General features: G+C 46.1%; 1 protein-coding gene across 1 annotated transcript in view; it reads right to left on the bottom strand.

Annotated features, from left to right (window-relative positions):
• Positions 1 to 1,991: 1,991 nt before the first annotated feature.
• The window catches only part of ABCA4 (ATP binding cassette subfamily A member 4), a 176,256-nt gene continuing 151,389 nt past the window's right edge, over positions 1,992 to 26,858 (bottom strand). The window contains exons 39-50 of the mRNA XM_049879742.1: positions 24,886 to 25,009; positions 24,369 to 24,498; positions 22,161 to 22,281; positions 21,618 to 21,680; positions 17,953 to 18,059; positions 15,366 to 15,507; positions 11,287 to 11,421; positions 10,094 to 10,197; positions 9,919 to 10,011; positions 6,868 to 7,117; positions 5,781 to 5,876; positions 1,992 to 2,075 (exon numbers count right to left, since the gene is read on the bottom strand). Coding sequence (XP_049735699.1) covers positions 2,067 to 2,075; positions 5,781 to 5,876; positions 6,868 to 7,117; positions 9,919 to 10,011; positions 10,094 to 10,197; positions 11,287 to 11,421; positions 15,366 to 15,507; positions 17,953 to 18,059; positions 21,618 to 21,680; positions 22,161 to 22,281; positions 24,369 to 24,498; positions 24,886 to 25,009 — 1,374 coding nt within the window. The 3' untranslated portion in view covers positions 1,992 to 2,066. The remainder of the gene's footprint in view (positions 2,076 to 5,780; positions 5,877 to 6,867; positions 7,118 to 9,918; positions 10,012 to 10,093; positions 10,198 to 11,286; positions 11,422 to 15,365; positions 15,508 to 17,952; positions 18,060 to 21,617; positions 21,681 to 22,160; positions 22,282 to 24,368; positions 24,499 to 24,885; positions 25,010 to 26,858) is intronic.

Raw genomic sequence — 26,858 nt, 5'->3', positions numbered from 1 at the left:
TTTGTACCACCCAGTCGTTGTTAGGTGCCGTCCAATCAATTCCGACTCATAGTGACCCAATGCGACAGAATAGAACTGCCCCACAGGGTTTCCTAGGCTGTAATCGTTACTGGAGCAGATCTCCAGGGCCTTTCTTCTGAGGAGCTGCTGGTGGGTTCGAACTGCTGACCTTTTGGTTAGCAGCTGAGCACTTAACCATCGCATCATCCAGGGACCTCCTCTACTCATAGGAGCTTAGAAAGGGGCAAGAGATTAATAGGGGTGAGGTCAAAGGGCAGAAAAAGTACCAAGAGAAAGGAGCTCTTGGCCCTTAGACCTAAACGCATAGGATGAGGGACATGGGCTGCAGCACCCTCCCTAAGCCCTCATCTTTATACTAGTTGACTAATTTCTTCTCCTCTCTTGTTCCTCTTTTCTTCTTGTTTCCCCTGCATCCCTCCCTCCCCTTTAAACCTATCAGTAGGTCTTTTGGCACAATTCTAGCCTGTTTGGGTATATCAGGCTTTGTCTAGTTCATGACATCTAACAACCCTCACAACCCACCACATGTGACTGCTCAGCCCCACTCCCTGCTTAGTCTTCTTCCCTGTGAAATTGTAGTTCTTAACTGAAATCACAAAACCAGCCAGGATGCAACAGTGTGATGTATCAGCCGCTCACACCTGGGCTTTCCCAATCTCTATTGTGACTCTAGTTAAAATAGTTTTATGGTTTTAGTCAATAGATAGATTAAAAAAAAAAAGTTAAAACCAGATTAAGCTCTAAGGCTACCAGAGTGGTTTCTAAATCTTTATTGGCAGTTAGTTGGAAGCATCTATTATGTGCAAAGCAGAGAGCCAGTAGCTGTCTAGGATTTCTTGAGAGCTGTCTCTGAAGAAGCATAGAATTCTCATTGTAGAAGTAGCATTTTATCCCCCTCATGTTCAAGTTCTTCTATGTCTCTTTTTCAATATTGGGATTCTGCTCCTTTCTCTCCTCCTCCCCTCCCCTCACTCCCGGGGCCTGGGGTACATCTGTAGATAATGTGGTTGAGCAACACTGCTCTAGAAAGTGAACTAGGAAGCCCATCTGTGGGTCATGGAGAGGAGATGGCCTTGGCAGAGAGTCTATTTCCTCTCCTCATCCATAAGTCTCTTGAAGTGGTTTGGATAAAACTATTATTTTCGGATTTTTGGTAAGCTTTTATGTGTACTACTAGATGTCCTGTGAAACATCCCCTCCTATCACTGCAGAAGACACGCACTCAGCATTGTATGAATGGCAGGGCTTTGTATGAACAAGGGCTTCACGACTTTAAACAGATACAAAGATGCGTTGGACTTCATATTCAACCAAGAATCCATTCGTGTGTCCTTTGTTCTTTGTTTCTTGCTCCAATTATATCTATGAGGTAGGTACACAAATAAACTGGACAAACAGATGTGAAACCTAGATTCAGATAATACCCACTGACAATGGATAACGTTTATGTCCGTTACCAATTGGGTATTTCCTTCGAATCCTAGAAAGCAGACTTGGTGCAGAACATCAGGTCTAGTCCATTTGATCCACCCTAGGTGTTGCAGAATCTTGCCATGATTAGTCCTCCTGTGGCAATAAATCTCACAGAAGATTACGGCAAGACAGGGAGCCCTATGCACACACAGAGAACACCAGGTGTTACGGCAGTTTGTGATGAGTACCTCTGCATTTTATTTTTTCCTTAAAAATAAAACACACACACAGAGAAGAAAGCAGATCCACTTGAAATGAGAGAGGTACCGAGGCCAAAGTTACTAGAAGGATAGACTGGGCCTTCTACTTCTATGGTCTGGATGCAAAGGGTTCTTACATTTTTTTGGCTGGAACCGTTTCACCATCACGCGTCCCGGGTGAGTGAGTGAGTTTTGGTTTCCTTCCAAAAGAGCCTCATTTTGAGTTCACTGCACCCTCCTCATGTGTTTGTTTTCTGCTGCTGTGGGATCATTTACACTGGCTGGTGGGTTCAGATGACCATGTGGGCAAAGACCCTGTACCTCCAGCCGCCCGTCATTCCTTTCCTGCTGTAGGGAACGGCCATGGGGCATTCAGCAGACCTGTGGAAGGAGATCAGATGGGCTCTCGTCATCTCGGTTTTCGGAAGAGATTGTGCAACTTCTTTTAGATTTTAAAAGTTAAACAGATGGTGAGCAATCCCTGAAGGAAGCTGAGCTGAGGCACTGTGACTCTGCCAGGTCAACAAGGTTGCCAGCTGTTTGTCTCCCCATCTGTGAAGGGGTCAGAGCAGATGATTGCTTAGGTCTTTCTGGCTCCAAGATCCGGATGTTCTCTGCATATGCACTTATAAAGGTGCACACCCCTGTGTATGCACACACATGCACACATCTTAGAGAGAAGCTACACCCTCTGTGTTGTTTCCAAGGTTGTCTGGGGCTGCGTTTTAGCCTGAGAAATTTGCCATGGCCTTACTGTCTTAAAAGCCAGGGAGATGCCATAATTTATTGTTACCCTTGAGGTGCAGAATTTCCTTCAACCACCTCCAATCAAGGTGGTTCCTGGGAAGCATGTAAACTTGATGGGAGGTAAGGGAGTGAAGATAGGAGGGTGGACAGAGATTTGAGCCAGCACTCAGGATAGAAGGCTCCACATCGAAGCTCAGGGACTAAGTCTAAGCTCCATGAGAAGTGGACATCAAGGTGACCTTTTTAAAAGGAGTACAGACTCTTGTTAAAAGGTGGAGTTGAATTCCTGAACTAGTACTCAGCTGTAGGGGTGGGGGATGTGAGTGAGGAGAGGGGTGGAAGCAGGTCTGCCCAGTGTAGACAAAACATGGTTTATCCTATTACTGGTTTAAAATCACACATCCCCTTTGGAAGATGACTAAGTATAATGTTAGGGCTGAGAACAGGCTTCGAGGTGGGGCAAGGAACCTATCAAGGCTACAAGTAGCTCTGAAACCAATTGACAGGACAAGTGTTACATGTGAAAACTTTGTAACAATGTGTAAGACTCAGGATCAGAAAGTGCTATGATTTTGGAAAGCACATGTGGTGGGCAATCAATCATTAACCCATTTTACCAATTGCCACAGAGGCGATTACGAGGCATGGCGACCCCATGTGTGTCAGAGTAGAAGTATGCTCCACAGAATTTTCAGTGGCTGCTTTTTCAGAAGTAGATCTCCAGGCCTTTCCTCTGAGGTGCCTCTGGGTGCACTCGAACCTCCAACTTCTCGGTCAGCAGCTGAGCATGTTAACCATTTGCACCACCCAGAGACTCTATTTAGGATATTTCTACGTTGACTGATCAGGTGCCTCACCTATCAAAACCTTGACCCTCACCTGTATTCATAAGACAAACTGTGAGACTCTGCAAGTCCCCACCCCCAAAGTTGTTTTCCAGGACTGAGTTCTCTGAAGAATTTTAAGACATTCTTGATAAGCAGATACACTGATCTCTTGATAATGAAATGTCAGCATGGGTTTTGCTTACAACCTGGAGCTGTGAAACCACCAGCCTGCTGAACTTCCTGAAGCTTCTCACATTTGTTCAGGCGCAAGTTAGGAATGTTTCCTAGAACTCCTTGAGGAAAACTGCCATTTTCTTGTGTGTAGGATATTTTAAGGAAAATTGTTTTAATGTAGCTTAATGTAAAGAAGAACACAATTACTGTTCTGTGACTGATTTACTTACGTACAATGCCATACAGAAGGGTTTTTGCAAACCTTTGTAAACAAACTATGTAATAAAGTCAGAGTTAGTCTTACTTTTTTAGGTTTTGAATCACAAATTTATTATAAAAATATACCAACTGAATAGCCTTGCAGGTATTTTTTGCAGCAGGTTTTCTAATATCTGTCTGCTAAAAAGCCAAAAACAAAATTGAAAAATGGTCATATCTAATAAGGGGGAAAGTTTGCAATGAACTGCCGCATATCATAGACCATCAGCATCCCTGGCCTGGCCCAGAGAGGATTTGGTATTAACGCTTTAAGAAGAAATATGCTGGGGAACACAAGGCAGGGAGACCATTGGTAGTTTTGCGTTATCGTAGCCTGAGTTATAAAAGGGATACCTGTTGCTGTCAATTCCAACTCATAGCGACCCTGCAGGACAGAGTAGAACTGCCCCATAGGGTTTCCAAAGAGCAGGTGGTGGATTTGAACTGCCGACTTTTTGGTCAGCAGCTGAGCTCTTAACCACTGAGCCACCAGGGCTCCTATAAAAAAGATACGTAACTGCAAATGGCTTTCCAAAAATAATTTTCTACCACTGTCAATAGGAGATGCATAAATGAGAAACCAAAAAAACAAAGCACTTGCCAGCAAGTCAATTCCGACTCATGGCAACCCCATGTGTTTCACAGTAGAACTGTGCGTAGGGCTTTTTTCAATGGCTGTGACCTTTCAGAAGTAGATTTCCAGGCCTTTCTTCCAAGGCATGTCTGAGTAGATCTGAACCGCCAACCTTTCAGTTAATAGTTGAGCATTTAACCATTTGCACCACCCAGGGGCTCCTAAGTGAGAAAGAGTGGATGGGAAATCTCAGCAAAGCTAACCTTCCCAGGACAGGAGTCTTGTCTTCACTTAGGTACCTCTGGGCCCTCGGGCAGCAAAGTCAATATTAAAAACCTGTTGCTGTGGAGTTGATGCTCACTCACAACGACCCTTTAGGACAGAGTAGAACCACCCCATAAGGTTTCTAAGGCTGTTAATCTTTATGGAAACAGACTGTCACATCTTTCTCCCATGGAGCACTGGTGGGTTCCAACTGCTGACCTTTCGGCTAGCAGCTGAGTGCTTAACCACTGCACCACCAGGGCTCCCTCAATCTTACCAGGTAACCATTATGTCCCCACCAGAGGCAGGAGAAATATTCATTACAAGGACTGCCTTAGAAGGGAGTGTTTCAGTCATTAGCTGTATTTGATTTTTCTTGCAATCAAGAAACTGGCTGTGAGAAATAACTTTAAGGGATAAAAAAGTTTTGCACATCTTTGCTTATTAGAAAAATGCTCTGATTTGAAAAATAGAAGACAGGAAAGTTAGGAGAGATTGGCTGAGTTAATTTGTCTCTTAAAATTCCGTGCTTGGCAACAGGCACTTGGACGCTGGCACCTCATCCAGGACTTTCTCTAGCTCTCTCTATCTTTCTGGGAAACTGCGATGGGGGTGCACACTCCTTACGTGAAGCATGGTGCCAGGGCAGGAAGCTGGAAGCACTCATCCAAGAGTTATGACAGGTCAGGAGACACAGCTATTACTTCCTCCTCCATCATCTTGATGTTTTTATAAAGACCAAAGCGCCCCCTTCCTACAACAGGTGATAATCTTTGATCTAACCAACTGTCTCCTCCATTGAAACTGAGTGCCTGGGGACTGGCTAATTCCCTTCCCTTAAAACACAGACATCTGACCAGACATAGATTTCAAGTATCCCAACAACCAAAATGCTTTCATATTGTCTCCTACTTTCCTGACTTCTTATGTCTAAAATCCAAGTGTATTTTATGCATTTATTTTTGCTATAAGCAAAAAACATGTAAGGAAGTTCATTTCAAAAATGTTCTCTCATACCATCCAAATGGTTTCCTGGTTACTGAAGAAACCTATGTAACCACCAGCTGGAAAATGCTTCAGCACAGAGCTAGTGGGGTTGGCTGGCACGTGGTAAGAACATGATGGGGATGTGGCAAGGACATGGCAAGTGCGGGGCTCTCTGCAGGAGACCCAGGGGACCAGGTGGGCCTCCAAGCCAAGGTCTGCCCCAAGCAGCGGGCCGTGAAAAAGGAGCAGGGTTACCTTGGCTTGCAGTCTGGCTCCTGAGGCTCCTGCAGCTCGAGGGTGCAGAGGAAGGTCGTGAGCTTCTGTCTGCTGTTTAGCAAAGTTCACGAATACCTGGGGGCAAGAGAAGAGCAAGAGTAGGTAGAGATTTCCTGAAATGCAGCACCCTCTACCCGCTCACCCCTTTGCTTTTATTTTCTGCGGTTAACATACAACACAGCTGGAGTGACTTGTGGCCTGCCCAGGAGAGGGTGTCCTACCACGTGGAACCCCAGCCTGCAGGGACCTGAACAAGCTTATTTCTGGGGAGTTCCCACCAGAGGAGTCAAAGAACTTGGGGTCACCAAGGCAAGACAGGATCTTAGCTAACAGGTCCTTCTACTCCTTTAGAGAAAAGAAACTTTTTTTTAAAAAGATAGCCAATCTCTTTTCTTCCTTGTTGTTCATTTAGAGTGTAGAGTGTGGCCACGACTCCAGCTTGTGACTTCATCTGCGCAGGTGAGCAAGCTCCTCAAGGAGTAAATACACACGTGGCTGCTTCCACCTACTTTATTTGACTGTCTTTAGCCCAGACCCAGTTGCCATAGAGTCAGTCCTGATCCCATGTGTGTCAGAGTGGAACTCGAACCTTCAACCTTTCGGTTAGCAGCTGAGTGGGTTAACCATTTGCACCACCCAGGGACTCTGGACTGTCTTTAATGATGTTTATTAAAACAAAACAAAAAAATCCCACATGGGCATACACATTTATTAAAACTCACAAACTATATACTTAAAATGGGTACATTTTATTATATGTAAACTGTACATCAGTACAGTTGACCTGAAAAGAAAAAAAAAAAAAGCCACCACCACAAAGCAGCACGGATGAAATAACATGCCATAGTGCAGTGAGGAACAATGATGTCAAAGAGTCAATGAAGTTTGCTGATGACTAAAATATAGTTAGAAAACAATTTTCCCCTAATGGGCAGAGAGACCAATGTGTATTAAAACCTGGGAAAGTCATGCCCTGTCTGGTGTCAGTTCCTGCCCCCATTGAGCGTTCTGGCCCAGTCTCTGCCTCCGCCCCGCTCTGCACTTGGAGCGCCTCGGGCAGACTTGCCTGGTCCAGAGTGGTCTGTGTGACTGAGTATTCCTCGATGAGCAAGCTGTCCTTGTGGGAGATGAGCAGCTGGAAGATCCTGGCCAGGGAGGAGGAGCAGACCTGGAACTGGAGCATGTTGTAGTGCCTCTCCCTCTGCACACTGCCCGGGAAGTTCCCCTGGAAGAACTGCTCCACGGGGTTCAGGTCAGGAAGCAAGTCATCCTTCGGGGATTTGATTTTCATTGTGACAATGTAGCCATCTCCAAACCTAGGGGATGCACATGGTGCAGGACAGGCCTCTGTTAGTGGTTGGGTCTAAGGCAATCCTAAAATAAGGAATAGACTTATTTTGAGTAGGAAATACTGGGGGTTGAAGTCCCGTATCATAGACCTTGTGCGTATGTTTAAAACTAGGAGAAAAAATCCAATAGGAGAAGTCGTTTGATATCAGTTTGGGGGCATATCAAAAGGTTGGCAGTTCGAATTCACCAACCACTTCTTGGAAACCCTATGGGGAGGTTCTACTCTGTCCTATAGGGTCACTATGAGTTGGAATCAATTTGACAGCAATGGGTTTTTTTTTTTTTTTTTTTGGTTTTAAATGTCTGTAATAGGCGCATTGGTGGTTCAGTGGTATAATTCTCACCTTCCATGTGGGAGACCCGGGTTTGATTCCCGGCCAAAACACCTCATGCGCTACCACTGCCCATCTGTCAGTGGAGGCCTGAGTGTTTCTATGATGCCAGACATGTTTCAGCAGAGCTTCTGGACTGAGATGGACTAGGAAGATCTACTAGGCAATCTACTTTTGAAAACTGGCCAATGAAAATCCTATGGATCACAACAGTCACTACTGATCATGGGGATAACACAGGATCTGTCAACGTTTAGTTCTATCGTGCATGGGGTCACCATGAATTGGGGGCTGACTTGATGGCAGCTGACAACAGTAACATGTCTGTGTGGTGAAGTGAGATAGACAGCCTTGCTGAAGTCAAAGGTGATTTTAGCCCCATGTGGAGATCACAGGCCCATTCATAAAGACATGTGGGACCAGTGCAAAATCAGTGGTAGCAAAGGCTGACTGGGTCTTCAGGAGATGATCTTGGGTGGGAGCAAGGGTTTGGCAGCACATTCCCGAGGAAGCTTCCCGAAGCACATGGAGCTGTAGGGCCAAGGCTACCAGTGTTTCTCTCCTGCCTTCATGAGCTGGTCACCTTTCATGTGGATGAAGAATGGCCCACCCAGGGTCAGCACATCCTTACGGCAGGACATACTGGGTCAGCTCTACTTTATTTTAATGCCCCTCCATGACCTAGGGTTGTTCCTCTCTACAGCAAGATGCCTTTCATTGTTCAGCTCAAAAAAATGGCTGTCCTTCCATGTGTGGAACCCTCATCCCTACTCGCTCCACCACAGAGATATTGAGGGGTTACAGGGAAAACCCGCTCATTGCCATTGAATCAATTCCCATTCATAGCAACTTGCAGGACACAGTAGAACTTCCCCATAGGGTTTCCAAGGCTGTAAACTTTACAGAAGCAGACCACCACCTCTTTGTCCCACAGAGAGGTTGGTGGGTTCGAATTGCTGACCTTTTTGGTTTGCAGCAAGCACTTAACCACTGTGCCACCAGGGCTCCACAGGGAAAGCAGTGAGGGACATCTACTTCCCCAGGAGTCCGGCACAGGAAGTGCTACTGACACAGGTCTGCTGACCCAACAGGCAGATGAGCCCATAAATGTCTATGCAGTGTCCAAGCCATAGCTGCTCAAGAAATCAAGGGCCAGATACCCATTTGCCAAATGCAGCTTGTCTACTAGACCTTTCCCTCCATCATTCATCTGCCCTGATACATACGAAGGATAATATCTACTGTGCCACACACCACCATGGGTACATTGAGACTAAGAGCCTCACACAGATAAGGTGATTTTTATGCTCTTCCTTTCAGTGACTTTTATATTCTGGGCTCTCAACAAGTGTTTGTCAAATAAATGAGTGATAATTATAAATCCACATTTCCTCCCCTTCCTAGTTTATAAAGTGTATCAGAATGCAAGGAAGCTTGATGTTATTACGATAACCTTATTTTAACTGATTTCCAGCTTTGGCTCCAAAAACCAAAAATGGTACTCATTACCTGTTGACTCCAGCTCGTAGTATCCCTGTAGGATAGAGTAGAACTGCCCCATAGGGTTTCCAAGGAGTGGCTGGCAGATTTGAACTGATGACCTTTTGGTTAGCAGCCTCAGCTCTTAACTGCTGGGCCACCAGGGCTCCAAATTTTGGCACAAGAAGTGTTGTTAATAAATTATCTATAGCAGCTTGTAATTTATGGGTACAGGATAATCCTGCTCGAGATTACCTGCATTGCTGGTTTTTATCAGTATAACACAGGATCATTTCTCAGACTCAAAAGCATACAATGTGCTAGAAAGAAAAACTGGTTCTCAAGCCATTTGGTTTCCTAATCATTCCTACATTGGTTGTGAACTCTTATGAAACAGGTCATTTGATACTGGATCTGTCATAATAAATGATGGGATGATGAGGCAGTGAGAGTGACCCTCCCTCATCACAGATTGCCAGATTCCTGATCAGAATCCCCATCCAGAGACTCCAGTGTGCCTTCAACCACAAGCAATTAGCCCAATATAGAGGAGTTTCTAAGCTCCCTGGGTGGCACCAACAGTTTGTGCTCAACTGCTAACCTAAGGTTGGTGGTTCAAACCCATCCAGTGGAACCATAGAAGAAAAGACCTGGTAATCTGCTTCCATTAAGATTACAGCCATGAAGACCCTTATGGGGCTGTTCTACTCTGTAACACATAGGGTTGCCATGAGTCAGAATCAACTTGAGGGCAATGAACAACAACAAAGAAGAGTTTCTCATCAGTAGAATGGCTTTCTCCAACTGCTGCTGGAGAAGGAGGCCCCAGCTACTGCCTGCCTTTGCCCTGTAGGGTGAGGGGGCAACAAAGTTCTCCCAAGCGTCAGCACAGAGCCCAGGGCCTGGCTGAACCCCCCCAAAGGTAACAAAGGGTGTCCCCCACATCATCTCCTTACTTGTACTTGAGGTGCTGAATGGTGCCCAGGCACTGGAACGCGCCCTTCACCATGATGGCCAGCCGGGTACACAGGGCCTCACATTCCTCCATGCTGGGGGAGGGGGGAACAAGGAGGTGAGGAAGAGTAGGGAGGACTCTCGCCCACCCTTCCCTGAGACCCTGGGATTTCTTGCCTGTGGGATGTGAGGACCACAGCTCTCCCTTCCCTGATGATGCTCACGATGGTGTTCCACAGCATGCGGCGGGCCTGGGGGTCCATCCCTGTGGTGGGCTCATCCTGTGGGTAGGACAGAGGGCAAGGGGCAGTGCAGTTGGAATTGGCTTCTCCTGGATACTGTATCCCCCTTGGCTGGCTCCTTCTGAGCTGCTCTGGCCTCTGGGGAGAAAGAGCTGATGGACATCATACAGTCAGCCTCAGCTGGGAGGGGCACAGTGTCCCCAGGTGTGGAGTACGGAAGGCATGAGACTAAATCAGAGAGTGAAGAAATATTTTGCACACCTCTAGACCCATTTCAGTCCATGAATGGGTTAACAATGATTAAGGCAACATGGAATTATCCCAAAAAACAAAAAACCAAAAAAAAAAAACTACATAAATGTTTTTAATGAGGCACAGAGATGGCCCAAGTGACTTTTCAGGTTCCCTTCTCAGTCCTGTGAAACCCTGGGTGGTACAAATGGTTAATGCACTCAGCTACTCACTGAAAGGTTAGAGGTTTGAGTCCACCCCGCGGTACCTTGGAAGCAAGGCCTGGTGATCCACTTCTGAAAAATCAGCCACTAAAAACCCTATGGAGCACAGTTCTACTATGAGACACATGGGGTCGCCATGAGGCAGAGTTGACTCAATGGTAACTGTTTTTTTGTTTTGTTTTGGGTCCAGTCCTGTGACCCTCATGACCCTCAGGCTACATGGGGACGAGACCTCAGGGCTGGTCTAGCTCAGGTGAGCATCACACGACTAGGGGCTGCTCCACGACATGGGTGCCCTTTGATCCAGGGCAATGCTGCTGTCCACTTCAGATTGCAAACCGAGCTCCTCAGGCAGATGTCATTTCTGACCAAACACTGACATCCCGCAGCATGGGCTGAGTTTCCCTCCTGGGGGCCCGAAGCCCCACAGAGGACTTCTAAGGAACTTTTAGTGAGAATGTATTGTAGCTCCAGTTTCATCCTAGATCTGTGAACTAAAAACCGGGCTGATTTGCTCAAAACAAGCGACAGGGAGCAATTCAGACTAGAAACAAACTGCTGCATTCTCTAAACTTGCTGACCCAGAACATGTCTCCCCCAACCAAAGAGATACTGCCCTCGGTTTAAGCTCCTGGGGCCTCCCACCCTGGCCGCGGGCTGCGGTGCCCCTTACCAGCAACACCAGCGGCGGGCAGCCAATCAGCGCCATGGCTGTGGAGAGTTTCCGCTTGTTGCCCCCACTGTACGTGCCGGCCAAGCGGTCCGCGTAGAGAGAGAGGCCGAGGCTCTGAATACTCCAGTTTGCAACCTAGGGGAGAAGAAGAAATCCTGTTTGGGAAGGCAAACAAGCAAATACCCTAAAACTTCAGCCACCAGGATGACAGACCCAGCTAGGCTGAGATGGGGCCACCTGCTGGTGGCCTCTAGCACATGCTCCTTTCTGCTCTGTGGCTTGGAGCTCATTGGGTGCTGCCCCCTGGGAATTGGCCTTCAGCCTTACACAGAGCAAGGCAGCTCTTCTTACTGAGTGTCCCGGACTACGGCTAGAGGTGGAGGAGGAAGAGTTCTAGGTTGTTTTAGAAGATGGTGGGTCCCAGACCTGTTGACTCCACCCATTGACACAGTCACACCTACGGTTCTGTGTTCTGGACTCATGGAAGAACAAGGGGTCAAGATGGCGGCTGCCTTTCCTGTAACTTTTAAAACAGCAAAGCCTAAGCCAACTCTCTGAAGCCTACGGCTGAGGGGCAAAAGTCTGATGTGATCTGTAAGCAGAGCACTGTGTCTAATAAATACTCCCTGAGTACCTACCATGAGCCAGACACTGTATGAAGCACTGCAGACTAATGGTGAACACAGCCATTACTGCCATATTCACAGAGTGGAGGGGGAGGCCATAGACAAAGTAAACAAGATAATTAGGCCACGACAGTGCTTTGGAGGAACTCAACAGGGAATTAGATGGAGACCAACAAGTGAATGGATGTATGTGTATTTGTCTGTGCATTTATAGACACACATACACAGGAGGTAGACAAGGGAAGTCAATGGAGACAAGCCCATCATGCTTCTGCCTTTTGTACTTGTTGTACCTTCTACTTGGAATGCTCTTCCTCTAGATAACCACATAGCTCACTCTCTCACTTCCTCTAGGTTTTCACTCAAAAGTCACCTCTTCTATGAGGCTTTCCCTGGGCCATCCTACCTGACCAAACCCCACATTTGCTTTATTTTTCTCCTAGCAATTACTCTCTGATGTATATTTTACTTATTTATCCAGTTATTATCTATCTCTCCCAGTAGACTGTAAGCTCCATGAAGGCAGGAATTTTTTTTTTTTTTACATTTTATTTAGAAATAGTTTCAAATTTACAGAAAAGTGTAAGAACAAGAGTAGTACAAGGAATATTCAGAAACCTTTTACTCTCTTTCGTATACACACACATACTTTTTTCTGACCCATTTTAGGGTAAGTTATACACCATGGCCCTTCACTCCTAAATACTTAATTGTGTATTTCCTAAGAGTAGGGATATTCTCTTATAAAACCACAGTACAGTTATCAACTTTAATAAATTTAATATTGTTACAATACTTTTATTTAATCTATGGTTCAGAGTTCAGTTTTGCTAACTGGCCCAATAATGTTCTTTGTCACATTATTTTTCCCTCTCTCTCCAGCACAGAATTCAGCATAGCGTCAGCATTACATTTAGTCATTATGTCTATTTACCTCCCGCAATTTATGACTTGGATATTTTTGAAGAGTACAGGCTCTGGTTGTGTGTGTGTGGGTTTAAATGGAGTGTCTCTCATTTGGAATTTGTCTGATGCTTCTTCATTAGATTCAGGTTACATATTCCCAGTCAGAATCCTACACAAGTGAGGTTGTGTGCTCCCCAGGCAGCACATCTGGAGGCATGCGATGTCCATCTGTCCCACCTGGCAATGCTAATTTTGATCATCTGGTCAAGATGCTGTCTGATTTCTCTGCCGTATTAGTTCCCCTTGCAACTAATAAGCAGTCTATAGGGAGGTATTTTCTGACCATGCAAATACCTTGCTTCTTATCAAAAACTTCCGCTAGAGTTGGCACCCACTGACAATGGTTACACAATCTCATCTTTACTATGATGGTTGCGAAACGGTGATTTTCCAACTCCAGCATTTCCTTCACACTAACCAGCATTTTTTAAAAATTTATTTTTTGTTGTTATTTTTGAGAGTATACATAACAGAACATAGACCAATTCAACCATTTCGACATGTACCATTCAGTGACACTGACCACATTCTTTGAGTTGTGCAACCATTCTCCCCCTCCTTTTCTGAGTTGGTCCTCCCCCATTAAGTCGCTGCCTCCCAAGGTTCCTATCTAATCTTTCTAATTGCTGTGTCATGGCTCTCAGCATTTGACTGTCCACAAGAACCCTCCCTTCTCTTCCATTTATTTATTCATCTATTGATTAACGATATGGATTTATGGATTCCTACTTTCCCCCCAATGGTTTATAATTAATCATGGTGCTTAATTATTTTGATGCTCAAATTGTCCCATATTTGGCTAGTGGAAGCCCCTTTAAGATGACTCCTGTGATGCTCCTCCAACATTTTTTTTAAGCATTTACTTACTTTCTGGCATTATAAAATGTTTCAGATATATTTTATATGTATGCTGTTTCAGATCTGGGGTCAGTCATTTATCTGAGGAGTGATGATTTCTGTTAGTGGGGAATAGAGACCAAAATTTGGGCATTAAGTGTGCTCATTGCTACCGGGGTATTTTTGCTTCTTGGTCTTTTCAAAAGACAGAGCTGGGAATATACGTATGCATATATATATTTATGCTCAATATGCTTGAGCACATATATGGGCATACACAAAGACATATATATGTGTGTACATACATATATATTTTTTTAGAAGTCGTGAATCTACAGTGATAGTTACAATTCCAATCTATGCCCACAGGATTCTTTCTTGCCTTCACTCATGCCATATTTGCAGGCCCCTTCTTCTACACAGAGAACTCTGACTTCCAACAGTATCAACACATTTACTCATTTGCTCAATCCTGTAACACACCTAAAGTTGTTTCAGAATCACTTTGCCCACATCGTTATTTAAAAAACAAACCTATTAGAAAGATTAGGAGGATGGCACGGGGCCAGGCAGCATTTCATTCTGTTGTACATAGGGTCGCTGTGAGTCAGAACCAACTCGACGGCACCTAACAACAACGACAACTAGAAAAAGCTCAGATTTTGTGGTTCTCTCCCCCATCCCACCCTGCCCAAGACTGAGGGTATACAGTCAAATACTGTGTTCCTCAGTTATTTGTACTAGCTCTTTCTTTTCTCCCTTTCAGTGTGATGACTAAGTATTCACTTGAAATACAATTAGGTTAAACTGTTTCAGGTTGCTTTCAATATTAGGTTTTGTTTTTGTTTTCATTTTTACCCTCTTCCTAGTCTTATTGATTTAATGTTCTCTTTTGAACATGTAGAACATTAACATGCTTCCAAAGGTCAAAACTGTACAAAAAGACATCATCAGAAAAGAATTACTCCCTCCCATTTCCTTTTTATCCGGCTTCCCTTTCGTAGATCATTACATCATTTTTTACGGTTCATCCTTCCTGGGTTTCTATTTGTAAAGATAAGCAGACATGTGTATGCTTTCTTATTTTTCCTTCTTCTTCACATAAAAGGTAGCGTTCTACATATGTTCTTTTGTACTTTGCTTTTTTCACTTAACAGCATCTCCTGGAAATCAGTCCATATCAGTTCACAGAGATCTTCCTCATCCTTTTTTTTTTTTTTTTTACTGCTGCACAGAACTTCACTGTGTCTATGTATCATAAATTATTCAACCTATTTCTCTACTTAAATGCTTAGAAGTTTCCAAAATTCTGCATTTACAAATACTGCTGCAATGAATACCCCTTGTGCATTTTTTATAGTTGGAGGTGTATCTTCAGGGTAATTCTCCAGAAATGGGATTGCTGGGTCAAAGAATAAAGGTACACAGAGTTTTGTTAGATATGAGGGCCGGGATTTTTTTGTCTGTTTTGTTCATTATTATGCCCGCAGCTCCTAGACCAGGACTTAGCACACAGACACTCAGTAAGCATTTGCTGACTAAAGGCATGGATAACGTGCTACACTTTTCCCATCTTTAAATGAATTTGCTCTCATGAAACAGACTTATAGTTTATCAAACTTGCAAGTGGTCACAACAAAGTATTTTTACCCTCTCAATTTCCTCAGCTGGCACACCTCGAAGCCGGGCATAAAGGTAAAGATGTTCTCGCCCTGTGAGCAGGTCATCAATTGCATCAAACTGAGGACAGTAACCCATATTTTGATGGACATCAGAAATGTTGGTTAAAATACTGCAAGAAGAAAGAACAGCTTGTGAGTTTCCTCCATAGAAGGGTAACTAGTGAGCTGGGACTGGAGAAGCTTCTGTCAACAGAATAAGGAAGCTGCATCTTCTCCCTCTTTGCTTCAGAAATGTGCACAACATTTCGGAATCAAAGCAGGGGTCCTTCGGTTAGAAAGTGGTGAATTTCAGGAGTTCTAAGCTTTGAATCCAGTCAGATCCTTCATAGTTTCAGGGCCTAGGATACACTGAATACATGTTATCCAAAGGGCAACTTTGTTTATGATTGAATCACCTCACACCTGAGTTTAAAAACAAAGAGACCATCAAGTTTAAGAAAATGATCAGTGGTTTTTGATCCCTTTCAGACATTTGGGAAGTAGCTAGAGAAGACAGATGTTTCCCAATGGAGGTAAACTTCTCCATCCTTTCCATTCTTATGAATTGGCAGAGGTACAGTCCATGAAAGGGGAACCAATCAGATTACCACCCAGAACAAAGAGGTAGATGAGGAGAATGAGTGAGGTGAATTGGGTTCTATTAGCTTCCTTTGGCTAGAATAGGAGCCCTGGTGGGGCAATTGTTAAGCACTCGGCTGCAAGGTCAGTGGTTCAAATCCACCAGCTGCTCTTCAGGAAAAAGATATGGCAGTCTATTTCCATAACTAAAGATTTACAGCCTTGGAAACCCTATGGGGCAGTTCTACTCCATCCTATAGGGTCACTATGAGTCAGAATCAACTTGACAATGTAGTTTGACTCAAATATTCTTGCCCACTAGAAAATATCTTGCCTTGAAGATAAAAAAAAGAAAACTATCCATTGATTATCTGGTAGCCCCTCCCTCCTGCCCCAACCTTACAGCTTAAGATCTATGACTAAAGGATGATTATAATAGGATGGAACAGAGAGAGGCCAAGCAGTCCCCCACTATGACAAAAGCCACCTCATGTATGACTGGACCAACTAAAGCCACCCAGTGAAGCAAGAAGGGTACTTTGCCAAATTCACAGGAGCTACCCTACCAGAGAATTTCAATCCTGTGCCTTAAACCTATAGTTTATTTCTAGCTTCCAGCTCAGTTTTACCTCCGGACACCAGACTTGTGTCTCATTTGGCTATAACTTAGTGTCTCATGGTAAATTTCCGTTACATCCCCCATTCCCTTCCCTAATGTCTCATTTTGTTGCCATCATGACTAAGCTAAGGTGAATCTGCTGATGGGGTAGGTCCAGCCATGGCTTAGCTCCATTCCTGCCAGTCCCTTTGCTCCAGTCCCAATAGGGCTGGGCGTGGAAGGCCGGGAAACCAATTTCATGGTGTCTGAGCCACAGAAGAGTGCTCAGGATGCCTCCTGCCCAGTGGGCATTGGGCCATCTTGAGGATGGCTCTCAGGTGAAGGAAGGAAGCCCCAGTCAAGCAGATGCTAGCTGGGAAGATGTCAACAGCACTCAACTCCACTTATAAAATCAGAGCATTGAGTTTCTCTAGACACATCTAGTGTGTGTAAGAAGCGGTCAGGATAGACACAAACAAGCGAGAGCCCATGCTTCCTGTCCTGTTCTATAGAGAACCAGTTTGTCTAAATGCACCTCATTACAGACAGTAGCAGTCACCCTTCAGAACAAGCACACGCCTGTTTCCCCTTTATGCTCCTTGGCCCAGCAAACCCACGCTTCAGCACAGAAAAAGCTGATACTGATTAAGATCCCAGGAGGCCCTTGAACCGGCACCCATCTACTTAACCCAGAGAAAGGATGCTTCATCTAGGATGGTTTGTGTGTACATATATATATATAAAATAATGTACATATTTTAATTTTAGTTCATTGTTGTTGAGAATATACACAGCAAAACATATACCAATTCAACCATTTTTATGTGTACAATTCAGTGACGCTGATCACATTCTTTGAGTTGTGCAACCATTCTCGCCCATTAACATAATTCCACTGCCCCTCTAAGTTTCCTATCTAATCTTTCGAGTTGCTGCTGTCGCTTTGATCTCTATGGTGGTTCTTAGCCTGGGATCCAGGGGTCTCTGCAGGATCATAAATGTGCTTTAGGACTTGGTAAATTCCCAGAGACTGCAGAAAGTGTGGAGGGAGGTAATGAGAGGGCAGCGTGTTTTTCTGGAAAGAGTGCAAGTGCTCATCAGATAGTCAAAGGAGTTCATGACTCCCAAAAAGTAAAGAACCGGTTTAGTGCTTCCCAGAACTTTCTAAGAACCCATGCTTGCAGAGGAACCCTTAACAATCTCAGTTCAACTCAGTTTTTCTCCAGCGGGTCCGCATTTTGGATTTTTTGGGCCAAGCTCTCCGGGATGTACACCCCTCTGCACTCACCTTTCAGCATCTCAGGCGCAGGGTCTGATGATCACCCTCTCTATGCTGGGATAGGGGCATGGCCTAGGACCTGTGAGTGACACCCTGAGACGGGAAGAGTAGGGCACTCACCTCTTGCCTGCTACGGTGGCGTCACCTGAGGTTACTGAAGTGTCCCCAGTAAGCATCTTGAATGTGGTTGTTTTGCCGGCACCATTCACTCCCAGAAGGCCAAAGCACTAAGGGAGAAAATGCAGAATTGGTTTCCCCTAGAGATACGGAGTTTCCTCCCTCCTTTCTTCTCTCCCTGCCTCCCTCTGTTTCACTCATGCATTCATTTATAAAGCCCTGCAGTTTACCAGGCACCACACACACACACACACACACACCCGTTGTGGCTGAGCAGATTCTGACTCATAGTGACCCTGTAGGACAGAGTAGAACTGCCCTGTAGAACTTCCAAGGAGCGGCTGGTGAATTCGAACTGCTGACCTTTTGGTTAGCAGCTGAGCTCTTAACCACTGTGCCACCAGGGCTCCTTACCACGCCTGGTACTGGACAAAGGCAATAAGCCATAGCCCTGCCCTCAAGGAAGGTGCAGTCTAGCAGGGAGAGCAAGATGTGTAACAAGTGAGCACATAACACACTGAAGGAACTGTGATGATGAAGAGTGTACTGGGGCCAACTCTACCTAGAGGGTCAGAAAGAGCTTCAAAAAAGACGTGCTTTTCTGCTGAGTTTTAAAAAATGAAGAGGAATTTTGCAGGTGATCAGTTAGGAAAATGGCATTCTAGGCAGATGGGCAAGGTAGGCGAGGATGAAAGAGTATACAATGAATCCGAACTGCAAGCTGTTGGTTTGTCAGGAGCCTGGGCATGTGAGCCGGAGAGAGATGAGGTGGAGGGCTGGGGACGGACATGGGCCAAGACAGAGAGCTGTGAATTCATTCAGAGGCAATGCAGAGCACTGACGGGTTTTAAACAGTGACATGCTCAGAGCTGTGTGTTAGAATGACCTCAGCAATGGTGTGTGGCATGGCCTGGAGGGAATCGAGGCTGGAAGTGCCAAGAAGTTGGGAAACTATGGCAATTGACTTGGAGGGAAGGAAATGGGGGCTGCATCAAGGAAGAAGCTATAGGGTGGTGAGTATGGGACAGGCTTAAATGGGAGTCAGAAATAGAGGAGGAAGTAGCATAGTCTCTATACTCGGTTCTACTTGGTTAATAAAAGAGGGTTTATGGTTTCCTGGGTAGTGCAAATGGTTTTTAATTGACTATTAGTGGTCACATCCACCCAGAGGTGCCAAGAAAGAAAGGCCTGGCAATCTCTTCCTTAAGATTACAGCCATTGATGGGAACTAGTGTGGTGTGCTCCAAAAACATCAAAGAAGTCAATGCAGTTGAAGTGTAGTAAGCAAGAGACCTAATGGTAGGAGATGAAGTCCATGAGAAGCCGGAAGCTAGATCATATCCTGCCTTGAGGCCACAACATGGAGTTCAGATGTGTCTAAGTCCATAGTCATTCGCCTAATGTCTTTGCTTGAAAGACCTGGATAAATTTATGTACCAGGGATTCATACAGATGGTACTGGAGGAGTGCAGTGTCCTTCAGCCCCGACTCCTCCTTTCATAGATAAGGAGACCTGGAAAGGGACAGGATCTCACCTTGTGTTAACGGCAGCTAATCTAAAGCTAGTTTCACCACTACCACCGTATAGAAATGTCTCCAGGAGGAGATGGTGAGAGGGGAGGGGCTGTCTCCGGGATCCCAGCAGGCACACAACACCGCGGTTGGGATGGGGGATGGGAAAGAGGAGAGAGAAGCTCAGTTTGTACCGGAACCCATGGAGTCCAAGGCAGCCAGAGCAGAAACAGAGAAAGTGGAGCAGCAAGCTGTCAGGGAGCCCGAGGGAGCAGAGTAAGGGGGGCTGGAACTCAGGAGGGGAGTAAGGGAGCCAGAGTCTGTGGGAGGAATAAAGAATGTTTGCTATTTTAGCTGAAAATTATATTGCGTTCTGTCCTGGGCTTCAGGCGTGCCTGCTGAATTAGGTGCTGGGCCATGTGAGTGCCCAGGGCATTTTTCCCAAGATTCCCCTCCTAGACTGAAACTTTGTCCCTAAAAGGCATTCTGTACCCCCAGAAGGTTCTAGGGGTCAGTCATGGGTGCATCCACAGGGCTGAGGGACAGGACCTGGAGGCACTGCCTTGGAGAGGCTGTGTGTGATGGGGCTGCAGGGACCAAGACCATTCTGGGAGCTTAGGTCAACAACAGAAAGATAACAGCCATTGAAAATCCTATGGAGCATAGCTCTACTCTGAAACACGTGGGGCTGTCATGAGTCAGAATCGACTTGATGGCATGGGGTTTAAAGTATGGATCAAAGACATAGCACCAGTATTCACAGTTCCTCCAGCCAAGGCTGGCTCCAGGCAAAAGTTGAGAGCCCCTTTCTTTTCTTTTGATAACTTGGGAGTAGGATAACATGGAAAGCATTTGGCAAAACACTGGAAACTCCCATTTTAGTTCCTCATTTGGACTGCCTTTGGGCTGATTTCCCTGATTTTGCTTCCTACCCCTCCCTCTTGGAAATGTCCAAAGCTGAAGGTCTTCTCATGCCCCAAATCAAAACACATTTCCCCAATGTTCCTCTCTGTCCAGATTCTCTTCTTTTCACTGAATTCTTGCTGTGCCGATGACCGCCAAGGGTCGTGGCCCACTATGGGGTGTGAACTCTGGACTAGGCATAGAGAGATTTGGCTTTGAGTCACCTGCTGTGTGAACTTGAGAAGCCACATTTTCCTTCCTGGGTCTTAGCCTCCTTATTTATAATTGGGTAATGACACCATGTCATAGGGCTGTTTCAAGGATTAAATGAAATAATGCATGAGAAAATGCTTTGCAAAGCTAGAAGAAGACAAGGAAGCAGGTCTGAACATTTCATTGGGGGCCAGGAAGGTCTGCAATGTCAGCCCCTAGGTGGTATGATGGTTAAAGTGCTCTGTTGCTAACTGAAAGGTCAGCAGTTCAAACCCACTAGCCACTCCATGGGAGAAGGATGTAGCAGTCTGTTTCCGTAGAGATTACAGTCTTGGAAACCTTATGGGGCAGGTTTACTCTGTCCTATAGGGTCTCTATGAGTTGAAATGGACTCAACAACACTGTTTTTTTTTTTTTTTTTAGGGCAAGTGTATACTTGGGGTCCCTGAGTGGTACAAAAGGTTGAAGGGCTGAGTCTACCCAGAGGTGCCTCAGAAGAAAGGCCTGATGATCTACTTCCAAAAAAGTCAGCCATCGAAATCCCTATGGAGCCTAATTCTGCTCTGATACACATGGAGTCCCCACAGTTGGACGTGACTTGATGGTGCCTGGTACCTGGAAGGGTGAGTGTGTGAGTTGGGGGCAGGAATCGTGCTGCCATCACAGAGCCCACTAGCCACATGTGGCTACTGACCACTTGATATAAGTCTAGTCTGAGTTGAGATGTGCTGTAAATGTAAAACACACTGATTTTGAAGACTTAGAATGAAAAAAAAGAATGTAAATTGATCTCCTTTAATAATGTTTTATATGGATTACATGTTAAAATAATATTTTGGACGTATTAGGTAACAAAGGATATTATTAAAATTAGTTTCACCTGTTTCCTTTTCACTTTTGTTCACGTGGCTACCAGAAAATTTAAATTTACATACGTGTCTTGCATTTCTATTGGGTAGTACTGCTTCAGAAGGAAGAAGACACACGCTCTAGAGCTGATTTTCCGAAGCCCACTCCCATGTGGCCTGCAGAGTACCCACCTCTCCTGGGCGGACTCCGACACAAAGCCTGTCCACCGCGGGGCTGGAGGTGCCGGAATAAACCTGCAAGGCGCAGAGCAACTGAACTTAGGAACTGAGACGGGATTTTGTAGGAGGAGAAGAGGCAGCAATGAGGAAAGTAGGTTTAGGGGAAAAGTAACAGGATCAGGAGGTTAAATATTGACACGGGCTCACAAGAGATGCTGAGTGACAGCGTGCAAAAGAAACGCTTGGGGTCCCATCCCCAGGAGCTGACCCATACTGCGCAGAACTGGAACAGAGAAAGGTCAGTGATGCTCAGCTGGGGTGGCTCCCTCTGAGACCCTGTGCTAACCTAGGATAATTACCGGGAAAAATGCATTGGAATTAGACGTTCTCAGAAGATAAGTTATAAAACAAAGAGGCGAACTCCCAATAAGATAAGGAAAACTAATTGCTCGCACAAAATTATAGCTTATTCTACAGAAGGCAAACTATGAAGCCGTGCCATCTGTGGCTCCAACAAGCACCTCCAAAGGAACATGCCTATACCTATTTTCTTACCTTTGTTAGTTCATGTAGCCTTAAGATATCAGTTTTATTTCCCCCACTAATAATTCTCTGTCTTTCTTCAGCCACATCATCGTCTTCATCAACTATGGGCTCCTTAGTGGGCTCTGCGATCCTAGAGGAAGGAGACAGGACCGGATGCCTCCTAGAGGAAGGAAACAGGACCGGATGCCTCCTAGAGGAAGGAAACAGGACCGAATGCCTCTGATCTTTCACCTAACTTTTCTTCCTATTCTCACACCTCTGCCCTCACCTGGGCTTCCACCCCTAAGGCTTGAATTGTAAGAAAAGGCTCCCCCCTACCGAGCAGTGAGCTTCTTAAAGCCAGAGATTGCTGTATGCTCCCCTGGGCCTAGGAGTCCTGGCGGTGCAGTGTCTAAGTGCTTGGCTGCTAACTGAAAGGTCAGTGGTTTGAACTCACCAGCTGGACCACGGGAAAAAAATGTGGCAGTCTGCTTCTGTAAAGATGACAGCCTTGGAAAGCCCTCCTTAGCAAGCTTTCCTGGACAGTATCTTGTTTCTTATCCTGTCATCCTCTCAAGCTGAGTCTGGCCATTTGTAAATAAAGGTTCAGATGACTTGTTTTGATTCACAGGGAATGCATTTACTGGAAATGAATCTGTCCTCCTACTCACAGGGTTGTGGTAAGGACTGAATGAGACAATAGGTGTCAACACACTTTGAGTAAAACCACATGATCTGGAAGTGGCTCTGGTTATGGGAGACAGTGTGAGGAATTGTCTGTGGGGCTGTTCAGCCCTTTCAGGCCCCCTCTGCAGCGTCAGCCACGTCTTTTTTAAGAGGTGGCAGGTATTCGTGTGTGAGAGAGCTGCGGAGGTTGGTTACCCAAGCCAACTCATTAGCTTCCAACTCTGAGAGCAGCACAATTGAATCCTGCCCTGCATTAAGCCCTAAAGAGGACCATAGATCCGTAACCCCTTGCATCAATTCCGACTCATAGTGACCCTACAGGGCAGAGTAGAACTGCCCCATAGGGTTTCCAAGGAGCGGCTGGTGGATTCGAACTGCTGACCTTTTGGTTAGCAGCCAAGCTCTTAACCACTGCGCCACCAGGCACCCAAGGAGGGTCCAGGGATTTGCAATTCAGGCTCCTGGGCCAAACCCAGTAAAAATTACTCTGGATTGTAGAAGGGCTGACCCCTGGAAACCTGAGCACCCAGGTCAGAACAAAGCACGTGCCGGTAGGGCCTGAGGGAAAAAGTCCTGGTGTGGAGTCAGGATTGGCAGCCACCTCTACCCCTCCCCCAGGGTGTGGAGGGGGCATCATCACTGCCCCTTACCCCTCTATGGTGCTCTGCTAACCTCACACCAAAAGAAACCTGTTATCAAATCGATTCCAACTCCTGGCAACCCCACGTATGTCACAGTAGAACTGCACTCCATAGGGTTTTCAACGGCTACAATCTTACAGACGGTCCCAGTGTGGCTCAAACAGTTAAGCACTCAACTACTAGCCAAAAGGTTGATGGTTCAAGCTCACCCAGAGGTGCTTTGAAAGACAGGCCTGGTGATTCACTTTTGAAAGGCCACAGCCTTAAAAACCCTATGGGGCAGTTCTGCTCTGCACACACGGGGTCACCGTGAGTCAAAATTGCCTTGATGGCAACTAACAGCAACAATTTTACAGAAACAGATCACCAAGTCTTTCTTCTGAGGCATCACTGGTTGGATTTGAACTGTCAATCTTTTGGTTTGCTGCGGAGTGCAAATGGTTTGCACTACTCAGGGACCTTATACGCTGCCCGCATATTACTCCCCTCCTTCCCTACCCCCACTTTCAAATCTTCAATTAGGATAAGAGCTTATTTTTGTCTATTTTCAGGTGAAGACATGAATCTAGTTTCTGGACTTGGACACTCCTTAACCATTGACATTTGCAACGTTACCATCCAAATTAAAATGAGTATATGTTAATAAAGAGGATAAAATATGAGTAATCGAAGGTAATAACATTGTATTTAAAATATTTTAAAGTTTAGGCACTTCACAAACTCTAGCATGCCTATTTAACTCAGTTCTCCTTCTTGCCTTATTCAGAACATGCCAGGCTTTGATAAAATAAAAAAAAAAACATCACGGAGCAGGGGTCATGAGGAAAGAGACAACCACATCTGTGTGAAATCAAGTCCTGGGACACAGTGAGCTGGCATCGGCACCCTCAGGGCAGTAACATGAACGTACCATCGGGTGAGGAAGAAGTGTTGCTGGATGAGGAGGGTCAGGAGGAAGTACACCACCCCTTCTATTGCCATGGCAACCAGGTTCTTCCCAATCAGGTCCCATTGGAAGGGATTTGAAGAGTGCTGCTCACCTGGAGACAGAGGCCACCAGAAATCAACATGAATTGAATTCACTTCAGCTGCCCCAGCTCACTGTTATAGATCTGGCTTCGACACTAGGGCAGTTGGGCCAGGCATTAAGCAAGGGATCGCCAAGCAAGAGCCAAAAATGACAGTCCCATCTTGGGCTCCTCAAGTCAGAGTAGCAAAGAGGAGTGTCCTACCCTCAGTCCTTCCTGAGGTTCCTCAGCCATGGAAATAGAGGCACCCTCACCCCTTCTAGGCAGTAGACAACCCCAGACAACAAGCTACCCCTCACCCTCCACCCAGGCTGATGGTCTGACGTAGGAGCTCCTGCTGCAGCCCTCCCAGCCTTGGGGGATCCAGGTCCACCCTCCAGGGCTTCGACTGCCACCTACCAAACCGGGCATAGACGTCTGTCACGGCCTGGCTCAGCGCCAGGTCAATGAGGCCCCGGCCCAGGCAGAAATGGGGGAAGATAATGAGCAGCTTCCTCAGTGCGGCATTGAACCTGAGCAGCGTCTGAAAAACAGAGCAGTAGGATTGCCAGCAGTAGGGCCAGGCCTACCTGCCCCCCTCCTGACCAAAGTATGGCCTGTGTGCTTTCATGCGGCAGGATCAGGGGAAGGCTTGCAGACACAGAGATTTGTCAAGCAGAACACAAGGGGTTTGATAGGGAAGTCCCGAAGTACTTGGAGGAGGTGTCTCAGGACTAATCAATTACTAGGGCTCCCTGTAAGCTTCTGGTGCGTGGGGACTGCTCCACTCATCCAGCCGGTGTTTTCTAGCACTTACGATGCTCAGTCCACCACCCATCTCTCAGTTTGTCATACTGCAGTGGCTTGGGGTTGCTATGATGATGGAAGTTATACCACCACTAATTCGAATACCAGCAGGGCCACTCATGGTGGACAGGTTTTAGTGGAGTTGCCAGACGAAGCCAGACTAGGAAAAAAGGCCTGGCGATCTACTTCTGAAAATTAGCCAGTGAAAACCCTATGGATCACAACATAGTGCTGATACACTGCTGCAAGATGAGCCCCCTGGGCTGGAAGACACTCAAAATGCACAGAGGCCGCAACAATGGACTCAACATACCAGCGATCTTGAGGCTGGTGCAGAATCGGGCAACATTTTGTTCTGTTGTGCATGGGGTCACCACGGGTTGGAATTAACTCAGTGGCAACTAACACCAACAACAACTATGCGCAGTACAGTGTGGGCACTTGGGATAACTGTGATAAACTGCCAAGTTACTCTCCTTGAAACTAGCTGACTTCGTGGGCATCAGGAGGAATCCGTAGAGAAGCAGCCCTCTAGCTATCTCCTTGGTGAACTCTCCCTACAAACGTACTTTGTAACTACACATGATTTGGCCCTCAGAGACACCTGCCACTGGCAGACCCAGTGTCTCTTGCCTTGTGTACTGGTGTGAGCCATCACTGGGGCCTGAGACTCGTTCATTGGCCTGTACCACAGGAGAGGGGCCCAGAGCCTCTCCCGGCCCTGCTTCTGAAGTGGTCCATGCCTGGGAATGCTCTTCTCAGCTCCCCTCAGGGGCAGCTACCATTGTCTGGACTGTCACCAGCAGACAAGAGGGCCAGAGACTCTCTGGGGTATGTGTTGAGTTGGGGGGACTTGTTTTCAGCTGGTCAGACTCAGTTCTGCCCCAGGGTGGGAGTGTTGGGGAGAGCCTCCCCCAAGAAGACAGAAGGGACACCAAGGGGTGAAGCCGACAAAGCTCCCAGCTGAGCAGCTACCACCCACTCCAGCCAAGCTCATCTGGCCCACCCCTACTCCACAAGCTCTCTGCTCTCCAGCCTCAGAGCCTCTGCTCACATTACTGCACCCCTCTCCCCTTCCCCCTCCACAACATACCCTTCCCACAATGCACTGTGCTCTTTTGCCTCTAGGCCGTTGCACTGGCTGTTTCTATCACCTGTTACTCTTAGCAGGAAAGGGTGTTCTTTTCCTTTCTGCTCCCTGGCAGATTCCTATTCTTCTTCAGAAAGTTAGCTCAAGTAGCCCCTTCTCTCATAAGCCTTCCCAGATTCCTATGGTAAAATAACCAACCCTCTCTTCAGTACTTTCCACATTCCATGATTAATTTTTTTATCTGCCTTCTTCCAAAAGTTGGTGGCCCCCTGGAGGGTAGGAACTGGGTCCTGATTATTTTTGTGTTCTTCCTAAATACCTGGTATAGTGATTAGCTCATAGCAGGCACTTTAATATTTATTAAACGGGCTAATAAAATTTTACTTATTCTAGGTCACGCTCAAATCAAATTTCCTCCACAAAGACTTTCCTGACCCTGCAGCCCACTATTCTGGCCTACTCTGATCCATGGTGTTTTATCTGTTTCGTTCCTTTG

Source organism: Elephas maximus, chromosome 3, assembly GCF_024166365.1.
Source record: "Elephas maximus indicus isolate mEleMax1 chromosome 3, mEleMax1 primary haplotype, whole genome shotgun sequence".
Lineage (NCBI taxonomy): Eukaryota > Metazoa > Chordata > Mammalia > Proboscidea > Elephantidae > Elephas > Elephas maximus.
Note: the sequence above shows the minus strand (reverse complement) of the source record. Positions and strands in the feature narration are given on the sequence as shown.